A 21,004-nucleotide genomic window follows, 5' to 3' on the forward strand; every position below is an offset into this window, starting at 1 on the left:
CACCTCTATGAGAGAAGTTCTGTGGTTTATGCTCAGCTGAAGGGAAATTTTGCATCTTTACTACCAAAGGGCATCGCTTTGCATTGGAGGGGCACAGAAAAAAAAATACTGTTACAGAATTATTGAAGTAACAGCAATTTAAGGATATACTCAGTTAAAATTAATAGATCCAGTGAAAGGTTCTCTTTAAATGAAGAGGTAGTAACAATCATTATTAAAGTGATCATTTACTTAATACCTAAATTTAAACTCACTAAAAGAAAAAATACCCCTGGTGGTAAATGGGTAATTTAATATGGTAATAAGAAGTGTAATGGCCTATTTAGATAATAAAGAGGATTTGTAGTAAAGATTCTAAATGCTTCAGAACAGGCCGGTAATCACTTGACAAATTAGCAAGAAGTTTGGTTATAGAGTGTGATAATTATTTAGCCGGCTTAAAAATTACCATTATCAGCAGCACATCAATCTGTTCAAACTGGAGATGTGCTACCAATAACAAGTTGTTCTTTGTGAACAGAGCTATTGTATTAGGGAATGTTCTGTGTTGATAGAATTCTGATTCTTGGTTTAAGCATACTAGTAAACAATTGCCAAATCTTTACAAGCGATGATTATTTAATTCCCTTCATGACATAGCGATTTCCTAGTTTTGCCTTTGACTTTTTCCTCTCCTTCTTCCAAGAGTTTATATCACCATATTTTGAGAACCGTGACTTTTTCATTTTTTTGGTTGATGAGGCTGTGTGAGGGCTTGTTTTTTCTGCCCTTAGGTGATTAAAAAAATTGTGAAATTCTGATGTTTTTAATTTTTTTTTCATCATGACATTTACCGATCGGATTAGTTAATTCTAAATTTTGATTGGACTTTTATGGAAGTAGGAATACCACATGTGTTTTTTTTTAATTTATTGATCTCTAATGGGGAAAAGTAGGTGATACGGATATTTTTATTTTTTTTCCCCTTAAGGGACTTAAAGCTGCGATCATCTCATCGCTTGAGCTATACATTAAAGCATTGCTATGTATAACAAAAATCACTGTCTCCTATGAATGCCAGCCACATGATAGGCATGGGAGTCTTCAGCAGACTTCCTGCTGTTGTTGCAACCCATCAGTGCCCCATGATCATGTCACGGGCTGGAGGAGAAGGGCGTTAGAACAGCGCATCCATGGGAAATACCCCTGGCATTTACCAGTTGTGGGTGGAGTTTTAGAGGCAATTGAGTAATGTAGCTATTATCTTCTGGCAAAGACGCTGGTTCAGTTCCCGAGTCCTCTGAGGGGACCTACCATATGAAGTACCAGTATGACATATGTTGGAAAGGGGTTAATGGTCTAAATCAACCCATCTAAAAGGCAACAAGTGTTGTTGAATAATTACTTTTGGGAGCAAAGAAGTAATAAGTAACAACACAGGTGAAAAGTTTGATATTACACAGTTTTTAAACTTCAGGAGTAATTATATATGTATATACTGTAGTATATGATCTAACTACTGGAGTGCCCTTGTGGATCGATGCAATATTAGGTTTTCAGTTATGAATCACGCTATACCACCAATGTAATTCCGCCTATCTTCCAAATAACTTTGCTGGAGGAGATAAGCAAATCTTTGGCATGGTTAAGAGATTTATCTCGTATGGAGAACTTTTCAATTTTTTGGCTTAACTACAGTATGTTGTACGGAAGGGAGTAAATGTTGCGCTAGAACGTACTTACCATATTTTTCAGACTATAAGACGCACAAAACCATAAGAGGCACCCAAGTTTGGAGGAAGAAAATAGGAAAATAAAGAATTTTTAATCTGTTATCAGGATCAGCCATGTCAGGAGTCACGGGTGCATCTTAAGCCCCCGTCTCACATCGCGAGATCGATAGCGAGATCGCTGCTGTGTCACGGTTTTGGTGACGCAACAGCGACCTCACCAGCGATGTCGCTATGTGTGACACTTTGCAGCGATCAGGCCCCTGCTGTGAGGTCGCTGATCACTGCAAAGTGTCCCGGACCATTTTTTGGTCGTTGCCCTCCCGCTGGTCAGCACACATCGCTGTGTGTGACCAGCGGGAGCAGCGATCAGGCTGGTAACCATGATAAACATCGGGTTACTAGGGGCACACGCGCACCTAGTAACCCGTTGTTTATCATGGTTACGAGCCTGCTAAAGTGAGCGGTAACCTCCCGCTCACTGTAGCAGAGTGGTAACCATGGTAAACATCGGGTTACTAGCTGCGCGTGTGCCCCTAGTAACCCGATGTTTATCATGGTTACCAGCCTGCTAAAGTGAGTGGTAAGCTCCCACTCACTGTAGCAAAGTGGTAACCATGGTAAACAACGGGTTACTAGGGGCACGTGTGCCCCTAGTAACCCGATGTTTACCATGGTTACCAGCCTGTTCCTGCTTCAGTAGCAGGCTGGTAACCAGGAGCAGGACATCGTGGAAAGATTCTTTCCACGATGTCGCTGCTCCCCTGATCGTTGGTGAGCCTGCCTGTTTGACAGCTCACCAGCGACCACATAGCGACGCTGCAACGATCCCTGACAGGTCGTATCGTTGTCGGGATTGTTGCAGCGTCGCTAAGTGTGACGGGGCCTTTAGAGTCCGAATGTAGCTTCGGGGGTGGGACGGGGTCACAGGAGACAGCAGCAGGGTCTCATTTATGGTCTAGAGAACAACTCAGAGTTGGCTCACAAAGTTAGATTTATTTACGGTATCTCATGAACTGAGAGGCGCAGGAACAGAAAATGAAATATATCAAATTCAAGAGGTAAAACTGCATTTACACCAGGTTAAAATAATTACATTTATGGCAAATGACAGGTCTTATTTAAATTAAATATGTTTTATAAGCTGATATTGACTTCTAAATAATTTTCTAAGGTTAGGATAGTGTGACTGTCCACCTTCTTTATTGCATGTGCTCATTTGGGGTTAAATAATTGTTTTGAGTTGTAGATAGCGAATGATGTTTAGCTGTGCTGCTCAGGCTGAGCAGCAAGTTCTTGTGTAATATGATGAAAATATTCCTACTGGTCATACAACCTCAGAACATCACTTCTGGGTAATGTGAGTGATGTATTCGAGTAATGCATAACTGGATCATTTAAGCAAAATGTATTCCACTGAAGAAGATACTGTACGCCTTCAAAATGTTGGATCTCTATGTAATTGGTATGATATTTTATTGATTTTATGTACATTTTATGCTGCAAAGAAAATATGTATGGTGAAGAATAAAGAATGAAACAAAACTGATGGTGGTGAGTAGAGATGAGCTGATGGATCTGCAGTGGATCAAGTTTGAAACAAATTTCCTGAAATTTGCAGTTACACACAAATTCGAACACTTTGTACTCGAGGTTCACAAAAAAAAAAAAAAAAAAATTTACCAAACACCATTTCCCACACTGCTGAGGCATCAGAAAGTGAGAAAATGTTTTTTTTTACGAGGCCATAATGCCCTGGAGCTATGAGAACTAGTGGATTATCATTCCTAGTACAGTGGTGGTCAGTACTAGGGCCATAACAGATCAGCGGTTCCCAGTGGAGCACAGTTTGTAAAGCAGAGTGATTTTCCATCTCCAGAGCCACAGGATAAGTCTCTTTCTCCTGTAGAATGTAAGTTCTTATGGTCAGCAGGGTCCTCTATCTCTCCTGTAGAATGTAAGCTCTTATGGTCAGCAGGGTCCTCTATCTCTACTGTAGAGTGTAGGCTCTCATGGTCAGCGAAGTCATCTCTCTCCTGTAGAGTGTAAGCTCTTATGGTCAGCGAGATTCTCTCTTGCTCTCTTCGCCCCAATGAATATTTTACAAGCAAATACAAGCTTTTCAATATTGAGACTTGCGTGAATTTGCCGTGAATAGAAATTATGGGAAACTTCGTTGAAGCCGGTGAAATTGAATTTAAAATGATCCATTCATCTCTTGTGATGAGAAACTATCCTGACCATCATTGATGCCTATTCCTGACATTTGGATTGTTGAATAGATGATGCAGAGGGAGTCAAAGCTAACACCTTCCATAGCAATCAGTAAATGGAATTGCAGTTGCTATTGGCACCACCACTTGCTCTTCACATACATTCATCCACTGAATTTTCAGTGTGTGTTTATTACTCTTTTTATGCTTTATGGAAATTTATGGATATCATTGTCGAGACGATCCGGAGAGGATTGAAGCAGGTAGATTCCAGAAAAGTGATTTAAGGTCTTATTAAGATGGAATAGTAGAATGCTGCAACTATATAATTGAAAGTACCGTATTTTTCGGACTATAAGACGCACCAGACAATAAGACGCACCTAGGTTTTAGAGGAGGAAAAGAAAAAAAACAAACTTTTAAGCCAAAAATATGTTCATGATGCACTTTTAAGGGGGAGGGGGTCTTCTGCTGACACTGGTATAAGGGTAATGTCCCCCAATTCTGACAATATCCCCCATCCTGGTATATATGCCCCCCCTTCCTTTTATACGTGGTCCCCATCCCCATCCTGGTATGCATGGAGCCCCTCCATCCTGGTATGCATGGAACCCCTCCATCCTGGTATGCATGGCTCCCTCATCCTTATCCTGGTATGCATGGCTCCCTCATCCCTGTGCTGGTATGCATGGCACCCCTCATCCCTATCCTGGTATGCATGGCACCCCTCATCCCTGTCCTGGTATGCATGGCCCCTCATCTTTATCCTGGTATGCATGGCACCCCTAATCCCTATCCTGGTATGCATGGCACAGCAATCCCCATCCTGGTTTGCATGGAACGGCAATCCCCATCCTGGTATGCATGGCACAGCAATCCCCATCCTTGTATGCATGGCACCCCTCATCCCCATCCTGGAATGCATGGCACCCCTCATCCCTGTCCTGGTATGCATGTCACCCCTCATCCCTATCCTGGTATGCATGGCACCCCTCATCCCTGTCCTGGTATGCATGGCCCCTCATCTTTATCCTGGTATGCATGGCACCCCTAATCCCTATCCTGGTATGCATGGCACAGCAATCCCCATCCTGGTATGCATGGAACGGCAATTCCCATCCTGGTATGCATGGCACAGCAATCCCCATCCTTGTATGCATGGCACCCCTCATCCCCATCCTGGTATGCATGGCACCCCTCATCCCTGTCCTGGTATGCATGGCACCCCTCACCCCTGTCCTGGTATGCATGACACCCCTAATCCCCGTCCTGGTATGCAAGGCACCCCTAATCCCCATCATGGTATGCATGGCACCCCTAATCCCCATCATGCTGCACATAAAAAAAATAAACACTCCTACTCACATCTCTTCTCTCCTCCAGCGCTGCGTCCTGTCTGCCTGCACTGATCTCTCCATGTGAGATGCGCATGGCGTCACTGCCATGAGCGGCTCACAAGGAGAGATCAGCAGCCGGAAGTCACTGCTCCCCACGCCGAGACTGTGTGCGTGGGGAGCAGTGACTTCACTCTCCTTCATAGCCGGCACACAGCGTAGCAGCACTGCGGCTCCTGCTGCTGCCAGCTATCTCATGTGCCCGCTTATTAAAGGGCATGAATATTCACCCCCTCCCCACGCCCTTGGGCGTGGAGAGAGGTTGAATATTCATGCCCTTTAACAGCGGGCATAAGCGATTCCGGCAGCAGCAGGAACCGCAGCACGGCTACACTGTGTGCTGCTATTAAGGAGCATGAATATTCAGTGCTCCCTACACCCCATGGGTGTGGGGAGCAGTGAATATTCATTTTCTTTAGTAGCGGGGACAGTGTAGGCTACAGCAGGCAGCTGCTGCCTCCTGTGTCTCGCTCCTCCACCGATACCGCTCCCCCCACCACCTCACATATACAGTACAGACCAAAAGTTTGGACACACCTTCTCATTTAAAGATTTTTCTGTCATTTCATGACTATGAAAATTGTACATTCACACTGAAGGCATCAAAACTATGAATTAACACATGTGGAATTATATAGTTAATAAAAAAGTGTGAAACAACTGAAAATATGTTTGATATTCTAGGTTCTTCAAAGTAGCCACCTTTTGCTTTGATGACTGCTTTGCCCACTCTTGGCATTCTCTTGATGAGCTTCAAGAGGTCACTGGAAATGGTCTTCCAACAATCTTGAAGGAGTTCCCAGAGATGCTTAGCACTTGTTGGCCTCTTTTGGAGCCCTGTGACTCCTTCAGTTAACTAATTATGGGTGGTGTGGAGGCTGGTTGTTGGACCACAGAAATGAAATTGGAAACCTATCTTCATAGCAAGGGCTGGGACAAGGGGCGGCAGGGTAGGCACCAATCTTGGGAAATACCTCCTGCCACCCTGAGGGGTGCTCAGTTTTGAAAAAAAAACTGACATTGCTGAATGCTTGCAGCCACTTGGCACTTTCCTCCGGTAGCAGGCATTCAGCACAGTGAAGGCCAGGGCGCAGGCACAGTGAGCAGTGTCAGTGAGTCACTGACACCGCTCACCCCTCTCTCTGCCTGCACTCTGGCCACTGCTTCTTTCCTGCTCTCAATTGGATTTGCGTCTGTCAGACGTGAATACAATGGCTGTGAGCGCCGCTGGCACAGAAGCAGAGAAGCTGTAATCAGTCCCCTGATCTGTTGGCAACTCCAGCAGAACGCAGGCCTCTTCTGGCCTGTGCCCTGTTGGAGACGGCGCCTATGGGAGATGTCAGATAGCGAAATGAAAGTATATCATCGCGCAGTCCAGCACCCACTGCTGAGCTTCATAGAAGAGGAGACTGCCGCAGTATACAGGCATTAAGTGAGTATAAGCTTTATTTTTCTTATATTATTTGTCCATTAACTGGAGAGCATTACAAAATTGGCTGTGGAGGACCTGAGAGCTGTGTGGGACATAATATGAGAGGCTGCGAGGGGACCTGATATGAGGGTCTGCGGGTGGAAATGATGTGAGAGGATGCGGGGGGACCTAATATGAGAGGCTGCAGGTGGACATGATATGAGTTGCTGTGAGGGGACCTGATATGAGGGGCTGCAGGTCGACATGACATGAGGGGATGCGTGGGGATCTAATATGAGGGGCTGCGGGTGGACATGATATGTGTCACGATTCTGTTGTCAGATTATTCAGGGCCAGGGGCTCCTTCCCTGTCCCTAACACTAGGGGCACCCTAGTTATCCCTGCTCCACACATTACTTCTGATGGAGAAAATGCTGGGGCCACGTACCTTGCTGAACTCCTAAATTAGCCTTACATCTGTCCCCCTTCCCCACTCAGGGAAGTGGGCAGCAATAGTGTATGCAAATACACAAACTAGACAAACAAGAAAGGACATACAGGGATAACTGAAAATACCAATCATACAATTATGTACTCAAAGATAAGAGAAAGGAACACCGGGAAGAAAAGGAAGGAAAACTAAATAGGAGAGGATGAGGATTTGCATATAGCCAAAACACTTAACAGTCAAAGATAAACACTCCAAATGCCTCTACTAACAACCAACTCCTCACTCCTTCAACAGGCAGTACAAGGCTTAACACTGGCAATCCAGATTGCTAGAGGCTAGTATATGTAGGAGAGCGGAGTGGACAATACTGAACAGCTGAGATCATCCATGCTTGGAAACCTCAGAGATTCCAAGCTGAACAGATTAACCCCTGCACTGCTAACAGAAACCTGCATTCTTTAATATGAAGTAGAAGTGCTTCTGATCAGTGCAGGAGTATGTGAAATCAGATGTTGTGGTCTTCTGGCCCCTCTCTGTTGCTGTAAACCCATAATAATATGAGTGGTTGCAAGAGGACCTGAAATGAGGGGCTGTGGGTGGACATGGTATAAGGGCTGTGGGTGGACATGATATGACGGCGTGCCAGTGCACCTGATATGAGGTGCTGCTGGTCGACCTGATATGAGGGGCTGTGGAGAACCTGATATGAGGGGCTGTGGGCGACATGAAATAGGTGGCTGCAAGGGGACGTGATATGAGGGACAACAAGTGGACCTGATATGAGGGGCTGCAGGGGGGCATGATATGAGGGGCTGTGGGGAACCTGATATATAGAGGTTTGGGTGGACATGATATGAGGGGCTGTAGGGAATCTGATATGAGGGACATGAAATAAGGGGCTACTGGGGGACCTGATATGAGTGGCTGCGGGGGGACATGATATGAGAAACATTATATGACGAGCTGTGGCAGACATTATACCTGGACTGTGGAGACATCATACTGTATAGGAGGTTGTAGTGACCATACTGGATATGGGGCTGTAGTGAATATATTGTTTGGGGTGTTGTGGGAGACATTATACTGTATATAAGAGGCTGTAGGGGTCATTATGCTGTATTGTGGACTGGGGGAACCATTATACTGTATACAGGGGCTGTGCTGGTGACCATACTATATAATGGGAGGGCTGTGGTGACCATACTATATCAGGGACAGACATACCACTGGTGCAGCCGTTGCAGCTGCGCGGGGGCCCTGAAGGACGGGGGGCCAAACAACTACTGACGATGCTTTGTACAACACAGAGAAAGCGGCAGCAGGAAGAGTGTAAGGTGAGGCAGGGGCCGTTCCACTGTCATTTGCAGACAGAGGGGGCCCTCTCTGCTTCACTCTGCAAATGACAGTGTCAAGGGCCCCTGCATCTGTTACTGATGAAGCCACTGGCAGGAGCAGTGCAGGAGACTGGCGGTACTGCAGGGAGAGCAGTCTCACTGAGGAGTCACCCTGAAGCCCCTCTGTCCTCCTGCTCAGATCTCAGTGGAGTTGGTTGGGGCTGCTCTGCACTCCCGGGGTATCAGCCTTCATGTTGCAGGATGGGGGGAGGTGGTGACTTTTTGGACTCCTTTCCATGTTCATTTGACAAGTATGTGATAAAGGAGGAGACTGGAGAGGGGCCTTTTATACTTCGCTGCAGTGACACTTGTGCCTCACCCCTTGTCAGCGAATCACAGACTCTATGTGCACACCTGTGATTGGCTGACTCTTGATGATGGACATGTGCCTGCCTTGCCATGTTTTCACCCCAGGCCCTAAATAACAGATAGTGGAGCGCTAATTCTGTGGACTTCCTGACCTGTTCCTACACAGTTCAGGTAAACTTTGTGCCTGGGATCAGTGTCTGGAAGCTTCAGTAATGATGGCTTCTTTGTGTGAGAGAGAACATCATTATGTGCTGCAGGTGGCGACATCAGAGACTGAGGGATATGTGAGAAGTCTTAGTCTGCAGCTGCCGGCTGTGTGGGGGCGCAGGAGGGAGCCCAGCTCCCCAGTACACTGTCTCCCCACCTCCATGTCCCTGCTCCACAGCTGCCTGTGTGTAAAGCATGGCCTCCTCCCTCCCTCTCCAGTCATCACTATACAGACAGTAGGGACAGATACAGAGGGAGGACAGACATGGAAGTTGTTCTGTGTGCAGAGGCAGTGACAGGAGGCTGCTCTGCTCTCAGCACTACTCTGCTGAGTCTACCTTCACCTCAGCTCATGACTGCTGTACTGGGAGCGGCCGATATGTGAAGACCCCGACTGCTTCTGGAGACCGACCTCAGCATATGTGACTATATCCAAGTCTGTATACAGTATATAGCGTATGGAAATGTATGTCGTATATAGAGATTATAATAGTAAATAGTATGAATATGGTATATTGTGTATTTAATTAATATAGTGTGTACACAATAGCATGTAGTATATAGTGTACATGACAGTGTGTATATGGTATACAGTAGATGTACTATTGTGTGTATAGTGTATTATACATGTTACAGTGTTTCTCTGTAGGTACATGCGTGCATGTGGACATATTGTGTGTCCATGTATATATACACTGCTCAAAAAAATAAAGGGAACACTCAAATTACACATCCTAGATCTGAATGAATGAAATATTGTAGTATCGGCGTCTCTGCCCCCTGGTAGGCAGAGACGCCGTCCCTATTACCACCGCGCTCCCGGCCTGGAGTCTTCCGGCTCTCCTGCTGCTGCTGCCGGCACGCGCAGCTACCCGGGCGCTGTGCTTAGGGCGCGCGCTCTCACTCTATCTTAAAGGAGCCGTGCGCACAGTCCTAAGCAGTCCCCGGCCAAAGGCCGGAGGACCTCTCATATAAAAGGCACCTCCTCCAAAATGGAGGTGCCCGTGCAAGGTTGTAGCTTTGTGTCCTAAACTCTGCTTCAGCCCTCAAGTCCCGCTGCTAGTCTGACTACCAGTCCAGCCCGCCAGCCTGACTACCAGTCCAGTCCGCCAGCCTGACTACCAGTCCTGTCCGCCAGCCTGACTACCAGTCCAGTCCGCTAGCCTGACTACCTGTCTCTGCCAGCCAAGTGTACTCTCCAGCCCAACGGTCTGCCTACGATCCAAACCCGCCAGTCTGTCTATGGGCCTGGTTTGCCTGCCTACCCAGATAACCTACCAGCTACCTGCCGTGCCTATCAGTCAGCCTACCTGGAGGCTCCTACCAGTTACCTGCCGTGCCTATCAGTCAGCCTACCTGGAGGCTCCTGTCAGTTACCTGCCGTGCCTACCCGGATGCTCGTGCCAGTTACCCGTGGGAGTCACCTGCTCTCATACAAGGACAGGCCCAGAGTAGCACCTGGTCCCTCTGCTCGGTCCTTCCCTGGTTCACGGAGTAGATTGAGCCGCCGTGCGACCTTGGTAAGTCCGAGTTGATACCTAGTTACGCCCCTCTGGTCCCTCCTTGCACCGCAGCACAGAGGTTCCACCACCCAGATCCGTAACAGTTTGCACGGGCCATGGAACCCGGTGGCCCCCAGGCTCCTTCGCTTGCTGACCTGTACCAGGAGGTTTCTCGTCAGAGATCCCAACAGGAAACCATCCTGACGTACCTGGGGGCTGTCAAGTCTCGCCTGGACATGCTGTCTGTCCCACCTGTGCCCGCCTCGAGCCGAGCGAGACCCGCTCTGGGGGCGCCGCTGCCTACCAATACCACGGCATCCAGCCTAGGACCCCGGCTTTCTACGCCTCCTCGTTTTGGTGGTGACCCCGTCTTATGTCGCGGTTTTCTGAACCAGTGCACGCTGCACTTTTGAACTTCTGGCACATCAGTTTCCCTCCAACCGGGCCAAGGTGGCGCTCATCATGTCTCACCTCACCAGGGAAGCATTGGCATGGCTAAACCCTCTATGGGAGAGAGGGGATTCCCTGGTGTCCGATCTTCTGGCTTTCCTCACTGCCTTCTGGAGGGTCTTCGATGAGCCCGGACAAAGGATTTCTACTGCCTCCTCATTGCTCCGTCCCCGCCAAGGGAGCCTCATTTTGGGCCAGTATGCCATACAGTTCCATACCCTCACTTCTGAGCTTGCCTGGGACAATGAGGCCCTGGTGTCCACCTTCTGGGAGGGTCTTTCCGGTCGGATTAAGGACGAGCTAGCCGGCCGGGACATTCCTACCACCCTGGATGACCTGGTGTCACTATCTACCCGGATTGACATCCTTTTCCTAGAACGTGCTAAGGAGACTACCCGGGAGAGAAGATTTTCTCGTATTGCTCCTGTTTTCCAGAAACCTGCCTCCCAACCAGCAACTCCCCGGGCACGCTCGCCTGAACTTATGCTGATCGATCAGACCAAGATGGTCAAGTCTCGCCAAGAAACACGCCGAGGAAAGGGAAGCTGTTTCTACTGTGGTAGTAAGGAGCACCTGATCCGTTCCTGCCCGGTGAAGCCGGGAAACTCCAGTGTCTAGGACCGCTCGGAGAGGTCGTCCTAGGCAAGAGTAAATCCTCTCCGTTGTTGACTTTATCCATCTCTATTTCCTGTGGAGAGAACCGCTTCTTTGAAACCGCCCATCTGGATTCCGGATCCGCTGGGAATCTTATTTCCCAGTCCCTTGTAGAGAATATATCAGATTCCTACCAAACCTCTGGCAGTTACTTCCATTGGCAGTCACTTCCATGGATGGAAGACTCCTTCCGGTGACCATCTTGCTCGTCACAGAGCCCGTAACCCTTCAGGTGGGAATGCTACACTCAGAGAGGATCTCCTTCCATGTGCTTTCCGGACTCTCTCACTCCCTTTTGCTAGGTCTACCCTGGTTCCAGAGACATGAACCCTTTCTGAATTGGCAATCCGGTGAGATGCTCTGTTGTGGGCAGGATTGCCATGAGACCTGCCTGGTCCAGGTTCGCCTGGCTTGACCTCCGTCTACTCCGGCTAATTTACCTGGTCTACCGGCACCTTAATGGTCCTATGCAGATGTCTCGACAAGAAGGAAGCAGAGACACTGCCACCTCATAGGCCATATAATTGCCCTATCAACCTGGTACCCGGTGCCACTCCACCCCGTGGGCGTATTTACTCGTTGTCGTTGGCCGAAACCTGGGCCATGTCGGAGTACATCGAAGAAAATCCGGCTAGGGGATTCATACAGAAATCTACCTCCCCGGCTGGAGCCGGATTCTTCTTCATAAAAAAGAAAGACTGTTCACTACGCCACTGTATTGATTATAGAGGACTCAACCAGATTACTATCAAAAACAAATACCCCCTGCCGCTCATCTCTGAGCTGTTCGACTGCCTTAAAGGCGCGAAGATCTTCACCAAGTTCGATCTTCATGGGGCGTATAACTTGGTCCGGATCCGCCAAGGAGACAAGTGGAAGACAGCATTCAATACCCCGGACGGCCACTATGAATACCGTGTGAGGCCCTTCGGTCTCTGTAATGCTCCAACCGTCTTCCAAGAATTAGTTAGCGACATCTTCCATGACCTCTTATATTCTTGCATGGTGGTGTACCTGGACGACATCTTGGTCTTCTCTCCGGATCTTCCCACACACCGGAGGGATGTTTGTCAGGTCCTGCTTAGGCTCAGGCAGAACCACCTATATGCAAAATTTGAGAAATGTCTCTTCGAGCAGACCTCTCTTCCATTCCTGGGCTATATTATCTGTAAGACAGGTCTACAGATGGACCCCGAGAAGGTCTCTGCCGTCTTAAAGTGGCCCCGTCCGGAGGGGTTGAAAGTGATTCAGCGATTCCTGGGCTTCGCCAACTATTACTGTCCCTTCATCCCACATTTCTCTTCCCGGACTGCTCCCATCTCCACGCTCACCCGTAAGGAAGCAAATCCTAAGGAATGGCCATCCGAAGCGGAGGAGGCCTTCCTCTCTTTAAACCAAGCCTTCTCTTCTGCCCCAGTGCTGTGCCATCCAGATAGCAACAAACATTTTTTTCTGGAGGTTGATGCTTCCTCTTCCGGAGCCGGAGCGGTGCTCACCCAGAAATCTCCTTCCGGGAGAATGGTAACCTGCGGCTTCTTCTCCAAGCCCTTCTCCTCGTCCGAGCGCAACTACTCCATAGGAGACCGAGAACTGCTAGCCATCAAATTGGCGCTGGAGGAGTGGCGTTACCTGCTTGAGGGGGCTCTGCACCCTGTGGTCATCTACGCTGACCACAAAAACCTGGCATATCTACAGAATGCCCAAAGACTCAATCCGTGTCAGGCCTGGTGGTATTTGTTCTTCGCCCGCTTCAACTTTACCCTACATTACTGCCCTGCGGACAATAACGTTAAAGCCGACGCCTTGTCCCGATCCTTCCTGTCTTCCGATCAAGAGGAGGAGCCTATGCATATCATCGATCCCTCCAAAGTGATGAATGTAGCCCCCTTGGACCTGTCTCGTCTCCCACCCGGTAAGACATTTGTAGCGGTTCCGGATCGTAAGAAGGTTCTTCACTGGGGTTATTCATCTAAACTAGCCGGCCATGCTGGCCAGAAGAAGACCTTCCTGCTCATTTCCCGGCATTACTGGTGGCCTACCCTGCGCAAGGATGTGGTAGTTTTCGTCACGACCTGTTAGTCCTGTCCCCGCAATAAGGTTCCCAAACATCTTCCAGCCAGCCGCCGCCTGCTTCTTTCCGTACCTGCTGCCCCGTGGCAACACATTACTATGGACTTTATTACTGATCTCCCTGTTTCTGCCGGTTGTACGGTCATTTGGGTGGTCACTGACTGCTTTTCTAAAATGGCCCACTTCATCCCTCTGCCTGGTCTCCCGTCTGCATCTGTGCTGGCTAAGGACTTCATTCATCACATCTTTCGTCTCAACGGCCTTCCCCTCCACATTGTGTCTGATCGCGGGGTCCAGTTTACTTCGCGTTTCTGGAGAGCTATGTGTAAGCTGCTGGATGTCACCCTGGATTTCTCCTCTGCTTACCATCCACAGTAAAATGGCCAAGTGGAACGTATCCACCAGATCCTTACCAGCTTCCTCCGGCACTTCGTTAACGCTCACCATACCGATTGGGTAGAGCTCCTACCATGGGCCGAGTTCTCCTATAACAACCATGAGAGCGAATCTTCTTCCAAGTCCCCGTTCTTTGTGGTCTACGGTCAATATCCCCGGATTCCGTTTCCCGTTTCCGCTTCAGTGGGCAACCCTGCCGCGGAGTCTCTGGTCAGCGAATTTTCCACCATTTGGGAGGACACTAGGTCCGCACTTCTTCAATCCTCCGAGCGGATGAAGAGACTTGCTGATAAGAAAAAGATAAAAAAAAGTACCAGCTGACTCTGGAGGTTTGCCGGAGGAAGTTCAGAGCCCTCCAACGTGGACCACATGACACCTACGGTGATGTGGTGGATGGGCTTAGAACCAACTATGAGAAGTGGGTCCGAGGACCGTCAATCACCACCTTTGAGGACCTGAAGAATCTGATGGTGAAGGACCAGTTTCTTCGTTTTTGTCCTGTTGAAGTGCGACAGTTTGTGCTCTACCGGGAGCCAAAGGAAGCCACCAAAGCAGTCCAGATCATGGATGCCTATGAGGCCCACCGCACACCAGAGGTGTGGAAGTCAGCCACTACCAGCTGGAAAAGGGTTAAGCCAACAACCACCCCCAGTGTTCCAGCCAGCCGGCCCTCAGCAGGTTCTGTCCCATCTTCCAGCACCCGGCTTGCATTTGACTCCCTTGTCTGCCCGGAGAGGTAGAAGATGGACCCCACACCTGAGGCTCAAGCGACTACTGCAGCCATTCTTTTTGTGAGTGGGGCGGTTGGCTGGGCCCAGGAGAACTTACAACCGGTTACTGTGGGCAAAACCATCACTATTGGTCTTTAGGAAACTGGCGCAGAGCGTACCCTCATCCGCCCTGAGCTCATGTTACCAGAGGAACTCATTCCTGGGAAGACCATGACTGTCACCGGGTTTGGGGGTGTTCGCCGTCCATACCGATGGCCCGAATTTTCCTGGACTGGTGTTCAGGGAGGGGGTTAAGGGAAGGTGGGGTGTCAGAGAATCTCCCCACTAATGCTCTATTGGGGACAGATCTGGGATGGTTGGTTGCCCATTACATTCCTGACAACCCTCCCAGATCTGATATGTCATATAATGCCACTGTCAGTAATGTCAATGTGATGAATAATAAAAGCGCGTGTTGGGATAAAGGGGAACTCAGACACCTCACCCCGCGGAGTGATGCTGCTGAGGATCCCCAAAAATGAGCCAGCATAAGTGCTAGGGGCAAAGGGAGCAGGCACAGACACCAGAAAGCAAGTTGTCCCGTACAGGTGACCAGTGTCAAGCCAGATAGTGGCATGGTCAATGGTAGCTGCCCCATGACTAGCACGGCTCCAGAGGTGATGAGAAAGGATGGGGAAGAACACGGGGATCGTAGGGAAAGTGGTTCCGTGCCGCTGACCAGTGTCACGACGGACTGTGACATGGCCGGTCGTAGCTCGGGGAAAATGTATCCTGAACTGGTCAGGGTGATCGGAAAGCTGGATCCCCATTCGGTCAGAGTGGTGGGCGAGTTGGGTCCATGGCTTGTCGGATCAGCAGGACGGGTGGGCCAGGTGGTGGGCTTAAAGGGGCAATCTGTAAATCAGCCCCTATGCCACATCAAAGAGGGGGAGATGTCAGGGAAATATTGTGAAAATATTGACAATTTCTTCCAAAACTCTGAAGCCCCCTCAGCCCTCCCTTATCCATCTTTTGTCACGAGACAAGAACTGACACTCCACGCAGCTATCTGTATGCAAATAACAGTGCAAGAAGCTCAATATACTACTCTACTTAACAAACAAATGCAGTCCCTCTTCTTACAGGCCAGAGATTGAAGGAAAGATGAAATGGCTCGCTAAGTTCAAAGACAATCACAAATAATTAGGACAATTCCCCAGCTACAGATTGCAGGATTTTTGGCACCGATACGGAATATGGAATATTGTAAGTTCCATCATTCCGATAATGATGGAACCTATATTTTTAGTGGCAGGGACAGCCAAGGAGCGATATGCTTATTTTTCCATATCTGTAAACCCCTCCGTGGAGCTGTAGCGCAAAAGCACCAGAATAACGGGTCACAAATACGCGATGCATGGTCTCTAAATGAAGGTAAAATCATAACCCAAAAATGGCGTTGTTTGCAAGCTTCTGCGATCCACAAGCGATAACTTATCGCAGAAGTTAGCATTTTTAATAAAAACATGAAGGGTGGAACCCGAGCCCACATGATGTCACCACAGGGGTGTGTGGACCGGTCTCGTCCCTCAGCATAAAAGAACCAACTGAAGATTGATCCATATTCATTGCGGGAGTTCTATTTATTATAGCAAAGGATCCTGTTCGATAACAATCAAATCATAGGAGAGCTCCCGTCCAGCTACATCAAATTGTCTCAGCGATCGTTTAGTAAGTTTCTTATGTTATCCTGTTTTATTTGTGTAACTGCATTTGTATTGTAATGGTCCCCTTTTGTTAAATGTTGTATATTTTTCCTAAACACTTCCTCTCTTTTGGATTAAATATAAAATTTAATAGTTCTTTTTCTTTTGTCCTGTAATCGTTCCCTCCCCCGAAGCCATATGCTACCAGAACGCAGGCGTCTGACCAGACCTGTATTATATTTCAAACTCGGCCGGTAGTGGCAGCGAGTAATATTAATAAGGGCTATCGTGAAGCTGACAGTGACCGTACGGGGGCGTATACATATAGTCCATGCATTGGAATCCAGAGGTGTGACGCCATACGCTCACTGGTCGCTTGCCGATACCTACGTAGTGAGTAGTCGGGATCGTGTGCTCTCGAATTCCTGACGAAATCCGTGACATTGTGACGGCATGGTGAGATATTGCATGATCTCCCCGGTGTCGTCGCTGTGGAACCCTGACAATTGCTACTTTGTGTTGGTAATCAATCTATGAAATCATAATAAAATACATTTAAGATTGTGGTTGTAACAGACAGTGGGAGTGGGGTGAAACCGGTATACGGTGTACAAGGTCCGCATAAGGACAAATCTTCCAAGCTTTAAGCTGAAGGACTCCACTGTTAGAAGGAGGTACAGTGACTTCCAGTGGCTGAAGAATGAGCTGGAGAGAGACAGTAAGATTGTCGTGCCGCCACTGCCAGGAAAGGCACTGAAGAGACAGCTTCCGTTCTGAGGGGATGAGGGCATTTTTGAATAGTCCTTCATTGAAGAGTGACGGCAAGGACTACAGCAGTTTATTAATAAGAGCGCCGGACACCCCTTGCTCAGAATGAGCATTGTCTGCATATGAAGAAAAAGGAAGCCAGCTCATGTATACTTCTCAGCGTTCTGGAGCATGGAATCTCAAGGGACCGCTTACAAGCAAAGATAAAGAAAACGTTCCAGCTTCCATTGTGGATAAAAATAATTTTTTATTTAAGTAATGGCAATTCCATAAAAAAAATTTTAGCCATAGCAACGCATTTAAAACGCAATATGCGTCCTTTTTCAAAGCTATATGACTAATCAACAGACCTGATTAAATCCAAAAAATACACCAATCCAATGAAAGATAAAAATCACATGATTGCTGCCATTCAGAGCAGCGAAAACCACATGATTAAAGTATGCAACATGTAATCTAATCTGACACATACAAAAAAGATTTCTACAATTCATTATAAAAACAATAGCATAGAAAAAACATATATTTGAGTGAGCCGATACAAAAAGTAATTTAAATACTAATAATGATATATAAGTTCACGCCGCAAATTGAGGCAAGTGGGATTTCAGGTATCAAGATTCATTATCCAGTATGCCTCGCGGTTTAGCAGACATTTTCTTGAGGCTCCCCCTCTAGTATTCGGAGTGAGCCTCTCAATGTCCACAACTTGGAATGAGGATACATTTCTATTATCGTGTTATATGAAGTGCCTGGAAGCATGAGACATGTTATTATTTGTAGAAATATTAATTATATCAGAGAAATGTTCAGAAATTCTTTTTTTTCCAGTTTTCTGATTGTACATTCTACGGACATTTTATCACATAAAGTACAATGAATTACATATACTACATGATCACAGTTGCAATTGATGAATTGATTTATATGAAATGTCTGAGATTTATCCACATTAAAAAATTTTTTTGTAACTTTTACATACTGACAAAGATTGCACCTATTTTGACCACACTTATAAAATCCTTGACAATCCTTGCAACCACATATGTTTTTTTGGAGAGAGTTTGTTTGGCAGCCAATCATGTGATTTTTATCTTTCATTGGATTGGTGTATTTTTTGTATTTAATCAGGTCTGTTCATTAGTCATATAGCTTTGACAAAGGACGCATATTGCATTTGAAACGCGTTGCTATGGCTAAAAATGTTTTTATGGAATTGCCATTACATAAATAAAAAATAATTTTTATCCACAATGGAAGCTGGAATGTTTTCTTAATCGTTGTCGGCATATGTTCTTGCAGGACGAAACAATTGATATGTGGAAAAGTTCATTGGGTATGAATACTTTTTCAAGGCACTTGAACAATAAGACGTTTGCATATAAATGAATACATTCATTCTTTTAAGCCTTTTTCTTGCTGCATTTTCTCACCAAAAATGTTTGCAAATACACACACTGGGTCTGTTTGATGAACTTTTGGGTACGGAACTCTTCAATATCCTCTAAAAATTTTTTGGGAGTTTCTGGTATTGATTAATGAAAGAAAAATTGAAATGACGGTTGCACTTTAAAGGGAACCTGTTAAAAGAAAAAAACAAAATGAACTTGCTGATATGGGGTTAATCTGCATATTAATTGCATTATTAACATGCCTCGTGCCTGCACAATGCTGCGGAGATAAAATTGACTTTATTTCCCCCAGCGGCATTCCAGTTACGGGGACGACGTCAGCACCGGTTTAGTCATCGCTCTGAGTATACACAGTGACTGCTTTAACCATGCCCGCGGCACTGACTGACTGACACTGGCTCTGCATTGAGGCCGACTGTCAGTCAGGGCTGAGGGCGCTGTTACAGCTGCCTCTATATACTCATAGCAGTGACTGAACCAGCTCCGTTGTCGCTCTCCGTGACTAAAACTGGAAAGCCGTCGGGGGAAATAAGGTTCATTTTCTCCCAGAAGTGTTTGGCTAAGTGCTTGCGCTGGGCGGATTAATAACCTGCAGATTAACCAAATATCAGCAGGTTAATAGCTTTTTTCTGGTGACAGGTTTCCTATAGATATGGATACACATTCTTGATAGAAGTCGGTGAGATCTAGGGAATTGGTTGGTTTATGGTAGTAATCTTTCACCATTGTAAATTATGTTTTACCACAAATCTATCTAGGCAATTATTTAGGAGGAACAGCACATATCTTATGGGCCATTGGACAGGCTGTGAATCCAACTCTAGGGGTGAGGTTTAGGGTTGCTCCAGGGGGAGCCTGGAATGTGAAGTTTTGCAGTAGTTTTACGAAGAACATGAACAGTTCCATTTTGGCCAAGTTCTCTCCAGCGCAACTTCTCTTACCTATAGAAAAAAAAAAATGAAATAAAGGATAAAAACTTTATATGCTTTAAAAGGAAAAACATAAGGTAAAATATTCTTCCAAAAATTTGCTTTTTAACAATTTGGTTGGCATGGTGATACTATATTATGGTTGGACAATCGCAATCTGCCACCATGCAGTTCCTCAGATAAAACCCCAGGCATGCTTTCGGCAGGTGCCTCCATCTGTGTCCCAGATGGTTCCCCTCAGGAGGCTATGATGCCTCGATGCCCTTGGATTGGACTGCAAATCTTCTGCATCTTTACACTTATGTTAGCTTTCACCAAAAGACCAACTTTTATAAAATATAAAAGTAAAATAAGATACAAATCTATAAACATTATAATTGTTGCAAAACATGACTTATTAAAGTTAAGACGTACTTTCATTAACTTTTGAGCATTGTAATATTTACTGAAGATGAATGTACATCATTTTCATATATTGATAAGATTTTATGTATTAACCCATTCACGACATCCGCCGTACATGTACGGCGTAAGTTGAAAACCGTAGTATGGAGCTGGCGCACGGGATGAGCTCACTCCATACCCTGCAGATCATGGCTGCGTATTACAGCCAGAACCTGATGCTAACAGTCTTTGGCGGGGCTGAGCTCTGCCCACGATTGTTAACCTTTGACAGCGACATTTAACACACACAGGCAGAGGGTTGCATCATTCAATGTGCCAAATGGCACACCCGTGACATGACCGCGCATCACCGATGGGTTGTTATGACAGCCAGGGGTCTGCTGAAGACCCCTGTGCTTGTTATTATGGAGCTCCCTTGTTACCCTGCATGTGGCCTGGCTTCAAAGGAGACTGTGATTTTCACTATATACAGCTATGCTGTGGCATCACTGTATATTGCACAAATGATCAGATGATTGCAGCTTCAAATCCCCTAAGAGCAGTAGCAAATACTGTGAAAAGTAAAAAACAGTTTCAAAAGTATGAAAATAAAAAAAAAAGTTCAAATCACCCCCACCCTTTTTCCCACATTAAAAAGAAAGATATGAAAAAAAATCACGTGTGGTATTGCCGCATTCAGAAAAGTGTGATGTATCAAAATATAAAAGTTACTAACCTGATGGGTAATAAATAGTGTTGAGCGAGCATGCTTGACACTGCTCGGTACTTGCCCGAGCATCACGCTACTCGGGATGTTCGGCGAGCACCGAGCATTTCCGGGTTACTCAGGTGGGAGCTCAGGTCTCCGCCCTGCATGTTTGTCGCTCTTTACAGAGCCAATGAACATGCAGGGATTGCCAGCCAGTCACTGTAAT

General features: G+C 46.7%; 1 protein-coding gene across 2 annotated transcripts in view; it reads right to left on the reverse strand.

Annotated features, from left to right (window-relative positions):
• Positions 1-19,441: 19,441 nt before the first annotated feature.
• The window catches only part of LOC141258810 (cytochrome P450 2C5-like), a 63,231-nt gene continuing 61,668 nt past the window's right edge, over positions 19,442-21,004 (reverse strand). For both annotated transcript variants that reach the window (XM_073673956.1, XM_073673957.1), the window contains exon 10: positions 19,442-19,697. In XM_073673956.1, the coding sequence (XP_073530057.1) occupies positions 19,519-19,697 (179 nt within the window). In that variant the 3' untranslated portion in view covers positions 19,442-19,518. The remainder of the gene's footprint in view (positions 19,698-21,004) is intronic.

The sequence above is a fragment of the Phyllobates terribilis genome, unplaced genomic scaffold (assembly GCF_046119375.1).
Source record: "Phyllobates terribilis strain yellow unplaced genomic scaffold, ASM4611937v1 Scaffold_3__8_contigs__length_932513732, whole genome shotgun sequence".
In the NCBI taxonomy this organism is placed as follows: Eukaryota; Metazoa; Chordata; class Amphibia; order Anura; family Dendrobatidae; genus Phyllobates; species Phyllobates terribilis.